Source organism: Arvicola amphibius, chromosome 1, assembly GCF_903992535.2.
Source record: "Arvicola amphibius chromosome 1, mArvAmp1.2, whole genome shotgun sequence".
Classification (NCBI taxonomy): domain Eukaryota; kingdom Metazoa; phylum Chordata; class Mammalia; order Rodentia; family Cricetidae; genus Arvicola; species Arvicola amphibius.
Genome location: NC_052047.1, coordinates 104477526 through 104492110, shown reverse-complemented (window position 1 = coordinate 104492110; position 14585 = coordinate 104477526). Strand labels below are relative to the sequence as shown.

The 14585-nt window shown below is 42.9% G+C and overlaps 1 protein-coding gene across 2 annotated transcripts in view; it reads right to left on the bottom strand.

Annotated features, from left to right (window-relative positions):
- Stim1 (stromal interaction molecule 1) overlaps window positions 1-14585 on the bottom strand; it is a 191299-nt gene that overhangs the window by 16003 nt on the left and 160711 nt on the right. For both annotated transcript variants that reach the window (XM_038329554.2, XM_038329563.2), the window contains exons 6-7: window positions 10201-10378; window positions 3683-3860 (exon numbers count right to left, since the gene is read on the bottom strand). In XM_038329554.2, the coding sequence (XP_038185482.1) occupies window positions 3683-3860; window positions 10201-10378 (356 nt within the window). The remainder of the gene's footprint in view (window positions 1-3682; window positions 3861-10200; window positions 10379-14585) is intronic.

The following is a 14585-nucleotide window of genomic DNA, read 5'->3' as shown; positions in this document are numbered from 1 at the left end:
GAAAAACGTATAGCTCAATAAATCAATAAAAAATAAAATTAAAAAAAGAGTTTCCATGGTCATGCTGTCTTTTCACAGCAATAGGAACCTTAAACAGTTCCATGAGCAAGAGAATAGCTGGGAGTAGTACTGGGAGCTAAGGAAATATTTTAAGATGGAGCCATACCCTGACCTTACATTTACAAGATCCTGGCTGCAAGACTCAACCAGAAGGAAAAGCAAGCTGAGACAAGGTTGATCATATGGGCGCATGCCAGAGCAGGAGTTGTGACTCCCATTTGCCCATCTGTACCACCCCACCCAGCTCAGCTCCATATCCAGGACCCACTGCTAACAGTCACAAAGCTGGAGGTGCAAGCTCATTCCCACCAACATGCAGAGTCTACAGCCGCTCTGTGCACAGTTGCTGATTCTGCGCACTCTGGAGAATAGCCTCCCTCCCTCAGCAGGAAGCTGAGCCAAGCTTCCTGCAACACTGGAGGCCTTTCAGAGACCTCTCTTGATCTCCGACACACCTGAGTACAAAGATACAGGTGGCACAGAGTACAAAGATACAGATGGCACTGCACAGAGATAGCGTGGCAAAAGGACAAACCAAGCTCTGAGGGCTTCTGAATCTATATTAAGGGTATTCTGTTAACCCCACAGAGCTAAATCCCAGGGGCCCTTGCTCAGTGACTTCTGCCTCTGATATGCTGGCTCCTTAGTCAACAGGAGTTAGAGGTTCTAATCTTTTGTTTCCCTAGTTCATCTTAGCACAGCCCAGACATCAACACAACAGGTAGCAGACATGACTTGAATTCTCTTGATCCTCCTGCCTCTAATCCGAAGGGTTGATTACAGGCCTATACCACAACTCCAGTTTTTGTTTTGTTTTGTTTTGTTTCCTAATTTTGCTGCTGTTGTTTCTAATTTTGCTGGGATTAAAGGTTATATCCCAGGCTGGCCTGGAACTTGCAGTGGCCTTCCTGTCTCAGCTATATGCTAAACTCACCGGACCCACACCTCTACTTTTTTGAGATTTCTTTACTATTCATTTGTGTCTCTAGCTTCCCCTGCCCCTGTATACAGATTTTCAAATTGCTTAATAGGGACTAATTTGGTATTTTAGATCTATGTGTGGTAGATTGATTATAAAATAAAATTATTGCTAGACACTAAAAATAAAATAAAAACGAGTTGTCTTTTCTTGCTTGTGAAAGTTCTTTATATACCCTGGATGTAAGCATTTGTGTGTGTGTGTGTGCGCGCGCGCGCACGCGCACATTACCCATATATATACATATATACATATATACATATATACATATATACATATATACATATATATATATATATTTCCTCTCTGTGGTTTGCCTTTTTCTTTTTAAAAACATTTATTTTACATGTATGAATGTTTTTTCTGAATGTATTTATGTGTATCATATATGTGTCTGATGCTCTCAGAGGTCAGAAGAGGGGTTTGGACCCACCTGGAACTGAAGTTATGGATGATTGTGAGCCACCATTTGGGTGCTGGGACTCAAACCTGGATCCTCTGCAAGACCAAGTGCTCTTAATCCCCAGTTATCTCTTTAGTTTTGTTTGGGAGGTGGGGAGTATTGTTTTGTTTTCTGAGACTGGGTCTCACTATATAGCTCTGGCTGGCCTGGAACTTGCTATGTATACCAAGATGGTCTAGAACTCACAGAGATCCTTGAGTGCTGGGATTAAAGGTATATACCACCACACCCAGTGGTTTTTGTTTATTTTTGCTTTCTTAAGACTGTCTTGTAGCCGGGCGGTGGTGGCGTACACCTTTAATCCCAGCACTCGGGAGGCAGAGGCAGGCGGATCTCTGTGAGTTCAAGACCAGCCTGGTCTACAAGAGCTAGCTCCAGGACAGGCTCTAAAGCTGCAGAGAAACCCTGTCTCGAAAAACCAAAAATAAATAAATAAATAAATAAATAAATAAAAAGGACTGTCTTGTAATGGAAATCAATCATCAGTCACTACATGCAACCTGACTCTCTCAATGTTCTCAAAGAAACCAAGCACAAAAAGCATGTATACATTCTTTTTGTTGTTTTATTTTATTTTTGTTGTGCTGGAGAGTGAATCCAGAATTATATGTATGGGGGAAAAAGATTCTAGTACTAATCACACTCCTAGCACTATATCATGTGTGTATTGTGGGTGGGATGGAAGATACACATATGAGTATAGTGCTCATGGAGGCCAGAAGAGGGCGTTGGGTCCCTCGGAGCTGGAGGCACAGGCACTTGTGAGCCACCTAACACGGGTGCTGAGTCCTCTTTAAGAGAACATCCTCTTAACTGTTAACCCTTCTCTCCAGCCCCACTGATATTTTTATAAAATTCAAAATCATTCAAAACTAATCTAGTTTAGAGGTTATGACAGCAGTTATTCTTGGAATAAAATTTGACAAGATCAAAAGTGAGGTTTCTGAGCGGTGCTTACACAGGCATCTCCATACATAACAACTTAGCGGCTTGATACTTAGGATTTGTTCACCTGTTGAAAATACCTCAGTGAGGCTCTTTTCCATCTTCCTCTCGGAGAGGCAGCTTCGCTTCTGCCTCTCTCCCCACTTCTCCGCTTCCCCTCCAGTCTCTTTCTCTCTCTCTCTCTTTCTCTCTCTCTCTCTCTCTCTCCCTCCCTTCACCCTTCATAACCCCCTGAATATTCAACCTTAAAAAAAAAGAAAAGAAAATACCTCGGTGAGAAAGGGGAGGTATAAAAGAATCACTTTTATCTCCCATTATCTGCCATTCTTTGAAAATAACGGTAAACAATTTTATTTTATTGATATTTATTGAGCTCTACATTTTTCTCTGCTCCCCTCCCTGCCTCTCCCCTCCCCCTTCAATCCTCCAAGGTCCCCATGCTCCCAATTTACTCAGGAGATCTTGTCTTTTTATACTTTCTACTTCCCATGTATATTAGATCTATGTGAGTCTCTCTTAGTGTCCGTATCGTTGTCTAAGTTCTCTGGGATTGTGGTTTGTAGGCTGGCTTTCTTTGCTCTATGTTTAAAAACCACTTATGAGTGAGTGCATGTGATAATTGTCTTTCTGTGTCTGGGTTACCTCACTCAAAATAATGTCCTCTAGCTCCATCCAATTTCCTGCAAAATTCAAGCTGTCGTTATTTTTTTCTGCTGTGTAGTATTCCATTGTGTAAATGTACCACATTTTTCTTATCCATTCTTCGATAGAGGGGCATTTAGGTTGTTTCCAGGTTCTGGCTATGACAAACAAAGCTGCTATGAACATAGTTGAGCACATGTCCTTGTGGCAAGATTGAGCATCCTTTGGATATATACCCAAAAGTGGTACTACTGGGTCTTGAGGAAAGTTGTCTCCTAATTTTCTGAGAAATCACCACACTGACATCCAAAGGGGCTGTACCAGCTTGCATTCCCACCAGCAATGCAGGAGTGTACTTTTTCCCCCACAACCTCTCCAGCATTAAGTTGTCATCAGTGTTTTTGATTTTGGCCATTCTTACAGGTGTAAGATGGAATCTCGGTAAACATTTTTTACAGCTTTCCCACTACCCTTATTGGTAGTCTAGAAGAAAGATTTGAACCATATTTAGAAAGCTTCATACATGAAGCTTCCCAGTCAGACTCTGGCCCCTGCCCTTATACACCCCTGATGCGTCTGGTGCACTCTCTTACCTGCTCCAGCTCTTCCTCAGCATATTTCTGGCGGCTCCTCTCATTCTCAGTGCCCTCCCTCAGCTCCTTCAGTCGCTGAGCTTCCTGCTTAGCAAGGTTGATCTCATCACGCAGCTTCTTCTCCAGATGGACCTTCTCTACTTCCACTGTGCGGTGCTCCTCCTGGGCCTTGTGCAGTCTAGGAGTTGAAGGGGGGCAATACAGAGAGTTAGAGGAGACCAGGCAAGGAGGAAGGAGGCGCCAGCTAGCATGCCATGGATTATGAGGATAAGGAAGAAAACGAGAGCCACAGGCTCTCAGCATATAGTTTCTCTGCTGGCTGTGTAGATCTTAGCTAGTCATAGCCAACAGAAACCACAGTCATTAGTCTTAATTCTTAAGTTGGCCATTTTCTGTTGCTTGTAAACAAGAAGCCAGGCTCACAAACACTGGATGCCTCCCCTAAAATAACCCACACACTGAAATGGCAACAACCACTAGTATGCAAGGCAGTACACATTTGAGTCCCACATCAGCCTGGGACAGACTGAGTATAAAGAAGGGAAATAAATGGCTAGAATTCAAATCTTTGTGATCAAAGTCTACAATTATTCTCCAATTTCAAGATGTATGGAAGGTTCAATAAATGTAGAAAGCACTTAACAATAGACAAAAGTGAGGCAATACCTGACGGTTCAGATTCAGGCGAGGAGGTGGAAGGAGAGAAGAATTATTAGCTGGACCTCTCTTAGACTTTCAAATGTCTGATCCAAGCAGCATGCATTGTGCTCGCACACAGACACAGAGAGAATGATGTGGGATTCCCCTCTGTATGCTATGACTATGTTTTATTACCCTTGGTTACTAAAGAAACTGTTTAGGCCAATGGATTAGTAAAGCCCAGTAGGAAATCTGAACAGAGATATAGAGAAAAAGGAGACGCCATTTAGCTGCCGAAGGAGAAAAATGCTAGCTGCTGGCCAGGTTCTTTAATAACCAATGGTAATAAAACATATTCATAGCACACAGAGAGGAAACCCACATCATTAGACACACACACTGAAATGCATGTCCACGCAAGGGACTGGGCTGAGCAGGTCTTAAAAGATTATCTGCTGCTTTTGGTCCTATGGATTTTTCATAGTTGTAAGATTTTAAGGAAATCTATAACAATAAAACTCTATCTAGCCAAGTGGTAGCAGCACATACTTTAAATCCCAGCACTCGGGAGACAGGTTGATCTCTGTGAGTTTGTGTGTAAATCAACCTGGTTTACTGAGCAAATTCCAGGACAGCCAGGGCTACACGGAGAAACCCTGCCTGGGATGGGAGGTAAAGGGGGGAAATATTGCCTATTCCAAAGTTTACCGGCCGTAGACTAATGATTGTCTACAGTGTGATTCTACAATAAAGGGATAAATACATGGTGTTGAATGAGGCAAAAGAATGAGTGATTGACTGTGACTGAAAGGAATCAAGGAAGGAAATGTCTGGAGTAGATTCGTGCTGGCTAGTTTTATACCAACTTGACATAGCTAGAATTATCTGAAAGGAGGGAAACTCAATTGAGAAAATGCCTCCAAAATATCCAGCTGTAAGGCATTTTCTTTATTAATGATTGATGGTGAAGAGCCCAGTGCACTGTGTAGGTGCTGGGCTGGTTGTCCTGGATTCTACTAAGAAAGCAGGCTGAGCAAGCCATGATGAGCAAGCTAGTAAGCAGCACCCCTCTGCTGGGGGGTGGGGGGGTTCCTGCTCTGCCTTAGCTCCTGTCCTTACTCCCTTTGATGATGAACAGTGACATAGAAGTATAAGCTAAATGAACCCTTTCCCCCACCAAGTTGTATTTGCTCATGGGGTTTCATCACAGCAATAGTAACCCCAACTAAGACAAGACCCAAGAGAAAGAGTTTCTTGATTGCTCTCAAAATGAAAAGAACTGTGCTACTGTCTGGTCTTTTTAACTTAGCAGGAAGCACCAAGTTATCTAGGATTGAGGATAGTAAAGAAGAGAAGAGACTTAGTAATCGAGGTCCTTGGTTTGGCGCAAAGGGGGGCGGAATAGTAAGAAAGGAGAGGTGAGAGAAGAGGATGGAAGGGGGAAGTAAAAGGGAAAGGAAAGGGAAGAAGGAAGAGGTCAGCGAGGGAGCTCAGTAAGTAAAGGTGTTGGCTGCCGAGCACAACAACTGAGTTTTATCCCAAGGACCCACATGGAAGAATGAGAGAACAGACTCTGGTGAGTTATTCTCTGACTTCCAGACCCACACCATGATATACTGTCCCCCCACCACCACACACACAAATAAATAAGTAAACGTAAGAAAAGTATTTTAAAAGAAAAGGGCTGAGCATGGTGGTTCACACCTTTAATTCCAGCATTCTGGAGGTAGAGGTGAGTGGATCTCTGTGAGTTCCAGACCAGCCATGGCTATATAATGAAACACCGTCAAGAAAGAAATGGAGGAGAGAGAGAGAGAGAGAGAGAGAGAGAGAGAGAGAGAGGAGAGACGGAGAGAGGAGGTGAAGAGATAGAGAGGAGATGACGAGAGAGAGCGAGAGAGAGAGAGAGAGAGAGATGAGAGATCGGAGAGAGGAGGAGAGAGAGAGAGAGAGAGAGAGAAGGATTTAGAATTGCGTTACAGAAAAGTAAAAGAAAAGGTCAGATGTTGTGGTACATGCTTATAGTCACATAAGAGGTAGAGGCAGGAGGATTAATGCATGTTCTGCATGTTCAAGACCAACCTGGTATTCATAGCAAGTTCCAGACTACCCAGGGTTACACAGTGAGATTACCATCACTACCACCACCAAAAGTAGTAGCAAGAAAGAAAATACAGACTATAGAATAAAAAGTCCCTCCACAGGGGGACATTGCCTACTTAGTTAAAATGAAAATATCCATGCATGTTGAAGAACATCTATAAACCCAACACTGGAAGGCGTAGGCAGGAAAATAAGGAGTTCAAGGTCAGCCTCGGCTATAAGAGACCATGTCAACAAAGAAAATAAATGATTAAAAGACAGACATAGAATTCAATCTTTTAAAAACAGCAGGTCCACACTTGTCTGCAGCTGCAGCTCTGAAAAGAACAAACAGTAATCTACAAGCAGCTCTGCAACAGCAGCACTTTGCTGCCTACTTTGTCCCCAGAGAAGGAGTTGACCCTCCCTAGGATGGACACCAGATGGCGATACTGCATAGCTTAAAAAGAAAAGAAAATCAGAGGTGCCATTTCCTTTCCTGGCTGATATCTACTTTCCCGTGACCCCCAACTGCTAAAAACTGTACCACTAGGGATTCAACCCTTCACCAAAAGGCTCTAAAACAGCCTCTCCTAAAAAGCCAATATTACCACATCTTTCCTCTTTAATACAGAGTACCATTAAAGTAAAATGACCCACTTATATCTCCATTGTCTAATGGAGATAGAGATCAATAAATATCATTGGGTGCAGAAATGAGAAAATAAACATAAATCAAACAGTGTCCTACTCCAAGGCAACTATCAATTGGCAATTTAAGGAAGAAAAGTGGTCACCTGTGTGACATTTCACCTGTTTCTTCATACCAAAAGGAAATAAAATTCCTGCCTGCCTCAAAGAACTGTTTGGAAAGCAGTAAACTCTTAATTAGAATGTATATATAGTGTTATACATATTCGCACCAAAGCTTCGTGATGGCAGTATTTATATAGACAGGAGGGACAAGGTGGCATGTGGGCTCTGTATTCTGTCAGAGAAGGGCATGTGTGTATATGCACAAGTCTAGAGGAGGATGTCTGTCTCCCGCTTGGTGTTACAGTGGTCATTGAGCTCAGGAGGCTTTAGAGAGCAGGGAGGGCTCAAAGCTTAAGTTTTATCCCCAGACTTGGAATGTCTCTTGCTTAGATTCTTTTGTCTTTGGAATGAAAACAGTACATATTTTTCAGACAAATGAAGTATAGGAATTGTTCAGACTGCAGTAGTTAGCCTCTAGTTGGCAAGGATCCAAGAACAAGGGGCCCAGCAGAGTATCCATGAATCAGCTTAGAAGCCAAGCCCATAGAAATGAATCTGGTAAAGCTGAGTGTCAAAACTCCTAGCTCAGAGGTTAGAGAAATGGCTCAGCAATTAAGAGTACTTCTGCTCTACCAGAGGAGCAGGGATCAGTTCCAAGTACCCACAGAGTGGCTCACAACTGGCTGTAACTCTAGCTCCGGGGGATCTGATGCCTTCTTCTGGTGTCTCAGTTACCAGGCACACACGATGCACACGCAGACATGCAGGCAAAAGATTCATACAAATAAAATAAAAACAAATCTTAAAAAAAAAAGACCTTGGCCAGGCAGTGGTGGAGCACGTCTTTAATCCCAGCACTCGGGAGGCAGAGGCAGGCGGATCTTTGTGAGTTCAAGGCCAGCCTGGTTTACAAAAGGTAGTTCCAGGACAGGCCCCAAAGCTACACAGAGAAACCCAGTCTTGAAAAACCAAAATAAAATAAAATAAAATAAAAATGTGGCTCATGGCCAGGTGCGGTATATGCCTTCAGACTTAGCACTTGGGAGGCCGAGGCAAGCATATGTCTGAGTTCCAGGTCATAAAGGCCTATATAGTGAGATCCAAACCAGCCAATGATATATTTTAAAAATAATAATAAATTAATTAACTAATTAATTAAGGACCCATCCCTAAGACAAAAAAGAAACCTTGCTCATAAGAAAGCCTTTTCTCATCTATTCAAAGAAGACAGTGTCTGCTACTTAAAAGTAACTCTTTAAATGTCTCAGGCTGAGGCAGGATCACCATGGATCCCAGGCCAGGCTTGGCTACACAGTGAGATCCTGTCATTAAAAACAAAAACCAAAGAAATAACAACAAAAAACCTAAAGAAGCCAGGTTGGTGGTGCACACCCATAATCCCAACTCTTGGAAACCTGAGGCAGGAGGACTGGGCAGCCTAGACCTGGACTACTTAGTAATAGTATGTCTCAAAACACACTTACATATCATGTGCATGCACGTGTACACAAAAACACACACACATATGTGCACACACACAAATGGGGAGGGGGACACACACCAGGCTTCTTTCTTTTGGGGAACACAAGGACATTCTGAGACAGGGTCTCATAGCCAGACATGGGACTCCCTATGTAGTTGAGAATGACTTTCAACTCCCAATTTGCCGGCCCCCACCCAGATGCTAGGACCTCAGGCACATGTTCAGACACCAACTCTCTTCAGCCCCATCAGATTAATGACCAAGAGTTCACATTGTCCCAGATGTCAGTACTTAAGGTATGAAGAGTATATGAAAAAAAATTATGGGAACACGATGAAAGTTTTATGAGGCTACTTTATTTCTTATTTCTTTTTTTTTTATTTTTGAGACAGGGTTTCTCTGTAGTTTTTGGTGCTTGTCCTGAAACTAGCTCTTTTTTTTTTTTTTTGGTTTTTCGAGACAGGGTTTCTCTGCAGCTTTAGAGCCTGTCCTGGAGCTAGCTCTTGTAGACCAGGCTGGTCTCGAACTCACAGAGATCCGCCTGCCTCTGCCTCCCAAGTGCTGGGATTAAAGGCGTGCGCCACCACCGCCGGGCCTGAAACTAGCTCTTGTAAACCAGGCTGGCCTTGAATTCACAGAGATCTGCCTGCCTCTGTCTCCGGAGTGCCGGGATTAAAGGTGTGCGCCACCACCGCCCGGCTATTTCTTCTTTCTTTATGAGTCACAATTGACCTCAAACTTGCTATATAGCATAAGATGACCTTGAACTTCCAATCCTCCTGCCTCTAAGCCCAGTTGTTTTTTAATGTTCTTACATTGAGTATGTGTATGTGTGTCTATGCATACACCCAACATGAGAACATGTGGAGATTAGAGAATGACCCTGACTTCTGGGAATTCTCTCCTTCCACCATGTGGGTTCTGGTGTTGAACGCACATGTCAAGATTGGCAGCAGGCACCTTAACCTGCTCCACTACCTTGCCAGGCCCTACGTCCAGTTTTATGTGGTGTCTGGAACATGCTAAGCATGTACTCAATCAACTGAGCTATATTCTCAGCCATTTCTGTTTTCTTTTTGAAACAGTCTTACATAGCCCTGTCTCAAAGTTGCTAGAAGCCTATAATAACCTTGTGTTCTTGATCCTTCTACCTCCACCTCCAAAATGTTTGGATTATAGACGTGCGGCCCATGACCAGCTTGTTTTATGAATTTTCTTTGGGAGCCATGAGAAACTATTAATGATCTATTTGCATAACAAGCTCCCTATCAGGGAATTCTTGACCTCTAGCAGCAATGCATTTCTCCCTTTCAAGCTCAGACAGAAAAAAGTTTGTTTTGTTTTTAAATAAAATAAAATACAAGCTCCTCTCAAGAGGAGCAATGAAATCCAGGGCAACTGAACTGGCTGGCAGGAAGGTAGCATCTCAAAACCACTCTAGAGGATGGGACAGTCTTTACATTCATGTCAACAGGGTTCCAGGAGCTAAATGGTTCACAAAACAGGAGACTCCCAAGAGCTGGCAGCACCAGGGCTAGGTAAAGAAGCAAGGCCTTACCGCTCCTGAAGGTCATGCAGACTCTGCTCGGCTCGGTGTAACCCTTCCAGATCCTTCATCATCTTCTTCATGTGCTCCTTAGAGTAACGGTTCTGAATATAGGCAAACCAGCAGCCACCCACGCCGATAACGATAGACACCACCAGCATGAAGTCTTTGAGGTGATTATGTCGAGTCACTGCCAGATAAGGGAGGCCGTGGTGAGTCCGGGCACCCATAACTGCATCCCTCCTCAATGATTCCTCTTGTGAAAGGCAGGCAGACCTTTCAACTCAGAAAGAATTGATTCTTTTAGGCACATACGCCACATACTATCAAAATAAAGTCTACTTATCTCTCCACCAGTGAAGGCCTAGGTTAGATAGGATTGCCTGAGGATAATTTTTGAAGGCTTACTAACTCATCCTTCCCTAGGATGCAGTGAGGAGAACAGTGCCTCCTCAGCACATCTCAACCATCTTTGGGATGGGATAGGCCTATGCAACCATGGGGACTCTATGGAATTAAAGACAAATAGACATACCCTATTTCCATGCAAGAAAGGGGAATTACCAGATCCATGAGGGCAACCATAGATGTTTAATACAGGCTCTCTGAGAGAAAACTGAAGAGCCTTTACTGCAGTGGTTCTGAAACTTGAGGGTCATCACATATTGGATATCCTGCCTATCAGATATTACTATTTATAACAGTAGCAAAATCACAGTTATGAAGTAGCAATAAAATAATTCTATGTTGGGGTCCCCACAGCATTAGGAGGCTAAAAGCTACTGCTCTAATGGTTACTCTCCAGCCTCTATTAATCCTGTACTCAAGTTTTCATTATTTTGTCCTCAGATACACACTAAGATATTTATTCAGCACAGGAGCTACTTTTCTTTCTGGAATATACTTGCTTCCTCCACAATCTTTACTAAGCGCATTGGATATTCTTTGTCTCCCCTGAATGTTAAGAACTTCTGTTCTTGGTTTGTTGGGATCCCTCAATGCCAATATTACCATATACACACTTCGGTACTAGGGCTTAAACCTGGGGCCTCAGGAATACTAGGCAAGTACTCTATCTCCAAGTTATCCCATCAGCCCTTTTTACTTTTTTGAGGCAGAATCTCATTAACTTGTTCAGTCTGAAGTAAACTTGCGGTCCTCCTTGTTCAACTGGAACCTCCAGGCGGCCCCTGCATGATCCTGAAAGCCCTATTCCTGCCCCTTTCCCTCCCTCCCTCTCTCTCTTTCTAAACCCCATCCTCTCAGAGAATAGTCAACTAAAAAAAAAAGTGCTAAAATGCCCAGTTACAAATTCCTGGCAACTATTGCAACTCCCAAATCCCCATCTAAACGGTCCAGCTTTTGCCCACACTTGGGCACAAACCCAACTTGTGGTGGACATGCCATCACCCCTCGCCTGCAGGCTATATAATCTCCCTGCATTAGTTTGGGTGAGTGGCTTCTCCAGCCTCAACCTCTGGGACTGGAGAAGCCACCCAGAAGTGGCTTTGCTCAAATAAACCTTTGTTATACTTTTTCAATTCGGCTTATCTGCCTTATGCATTGGCAGAGAAACCTATTATCCTGATACAGAAAACCTATTACTCCCAAGTAGCTGGGATTATAGATCTGCACCACCAAGCCAAACTCCTTGTGCATTCTACTCTTTTAAGTACATGTATGTATTTGTTATATTGATTTAAAGTGGGTAAGGTGGAGGGTGCACATCATGACACACGTGAGGTCTGAGAGCTCAGTCTCTCCTTCTACCATGGAACTTGAATTAGTGGGCTTGGTAGCAAGCACATTTATCTCCTGAGACATGTCCATCAGCCTTACTCTTACATTTTTTAAAGTATGTATGTATGTATGTGTATATGTATATGTATATGTATATGTATATGTATATGCAGGGGCCCACAGAGGTGAGAGGTACTGAATCCCCTGGAGCCAGAGTTACAGGCAGTTGTGAGGTACCTGACATGTACACTGGGAATCAAACTCAGGTCCTCTTCAAGAGCAGTAAGCCATCTCTCCAGCTCCCATTCCTCCTTTATGGTTCTTGTTTTATTTTATTTTGTTTTGTTTTTGGCTTTTCAAGACAGAGTTTCTTTGTGTAGCCCTGGCTGTTCTGGAACTTGCTCTGTAGACCAAACTGGCCTCACAGAGATCCCTCCCAAATACTAGAATTAAAGGTGTGTGCCATCATTGGCTAGCCCCTTAGCAAATATCTAAAAATGTCTTGCTCACATGAGACTATTAGATAAGCATTTTTCCGTTTAGTGCTTCTAACCCATATAGACTGTGTCTATCTATTTCACTCGATCTTTACCTTGTCCAGATTGATTTGGAATCATAATCTATTCTTTTGATCACTTTCATGTTCTGGAGCTCATCAATACAGCCCAGACTAGTCTCAAACTTACAGCAATCCTTTTGCCTCAACCTTAAGAGTGCTGGGAATTACAGGTATGACCAGAGGTTCTCTGGGGTATATGTGACCTCTGCTTACCAAGTGCTGAGATTAAAGATACCACCCACGGCTATTCTTTATTCTTTTGATATTTTGAAAAAGTACAATATATCTTTTCTTCCTTTTGCTGCTTAGGTTTTAAGAAAGAGGGAGGCTGGAGAGATGGCTCAGAATTTAAAAGCACTGGTTGCTTTCACAGAGGACTGGGGTTCAGTTCCCAGTACTCATATTGGAGAACTCACAACCACCAATAACTAACTCCAGTTCCAGGGCATACACGGCCTTTCATCCAGCCTCTGTGCACATGTAGTGCACATACATGCATTCAGGCCTGCGGCGAGCACCACAAATATTACACAGTGAATGTACAGCTGACAGATCTAGTTATACTCAAGAAATATAGTTAGTGTACAAAAACTTCCTCTTAGAATTCTGTAATAATTTAAAAGGTCCCATTCTTAGTTGATCATCCCAATATCTGCCTGGGACCTTCTCAGCCACACCCCCTCTGAGATGTAAGCATCTCCTGACTCTGTGAAATGCATATTTGATACTATTGTTACCACTTATGGGATTGCTACCTTGTCTGTATGCCCATATAAACTGAAAGCCTTGAAGAGAACATCCCTCCTTCTTTCGTCTTCCTCCAAGGAATAAAGAAACTTGAAGGAAAAAAGGGCCTGAGTCAGTTCATTCTTCCCCTCAGATCCCATTCCCAAGCCAGTCTTCACTTATTGTAGAAGTCCTGTTCTGAACCCTGAGGGAGTGCAGAGGCTGGGAGCTCCCGATACAGGCCCACATACATATATACATATAAAATAATTTTTCTCCAAGTAGCAACTTGGTAAAATTCATATTATACAAATGAACTATTTTAAAATGTACAATTCAGGGGCAAACAGTACATTCTCAATATATGTTAACACCAATTCTACCTAGTTCCAAAGCAAATCTAATCCCCCAAAGTAAAACTTATTGCTCATAAATAAATAAGAGAGGGCAGGGTGTGGTGTAATACATCTTTAATACCAGTACTCAAGAGGAAGAGGCAGATGGATCTCTATGAGTTCAAGGCAAGCCTGATAAACACAATAATCTCTGGGATAGTCAAGGCTACAAGGAGGAAATGGCGGCAGCAGCAGCAGGAGCAGCAGGAGCAGGAAGAGGAAGTGGAGGAAGACGAGATCATTGAATGGATCAATGGAAGAACACTTGCCTAGCATATGAAAAAAATCTGGGTTCCATTCCCAGTGCCAAAATCATCATTATTTCTCAATTATCATTATTATTGTTTCTCAGTTGGACGGCCTAGACAACAGAATTATTTCAAGGCCAGCCTAGGAAATATCCTGAGACTCTATTTCAAAACAAAATTATGAAATGTGGTGTGGGTATGGCTTAGTAAGGTGCCTGTCTACGTGCACAAGGCCCTAGTTTGACCCCCAGTGCTGAGAAGGGAAGAAAAAAGCTGCAGTCCTCTTAGGAGGCTGAGGTAGGAGACAGCTGTCAAGAATCCAAGACCAGCCTGAGTTAAAGAGTTCTTGTGTGGGAGGGGGTGAAGGGGTTGGTGTCCTTGGCTTACATCTGTAATCCCAGCACTGGGAAGACTGAGGGGGGAGGATTATCACGAGCTCTAGGCCAGCCTAAACTTCAGAGTAAGACCCTATTTAAAAAAATTCCCCCCTTTTTTCTTCTCATTCCTTCCTCTTTCCAGTTCCTGCCTACCACCAATATGAATTTGACTCTAGGATGTGTCTATGAATTTACTTATTCTGGGTGTTTTATATAATGGAAACAAAAATGTAACCTTCTGTAACTAATTTCTTTTATTTAGCATAAGGGTTTTATTTTGTTTTGTTTTGGTGTGGTTTCGTTTTGGTTTGATTTTTCTAGACAGGGTTTCTCTGTGTAATAGTCCTGGCTG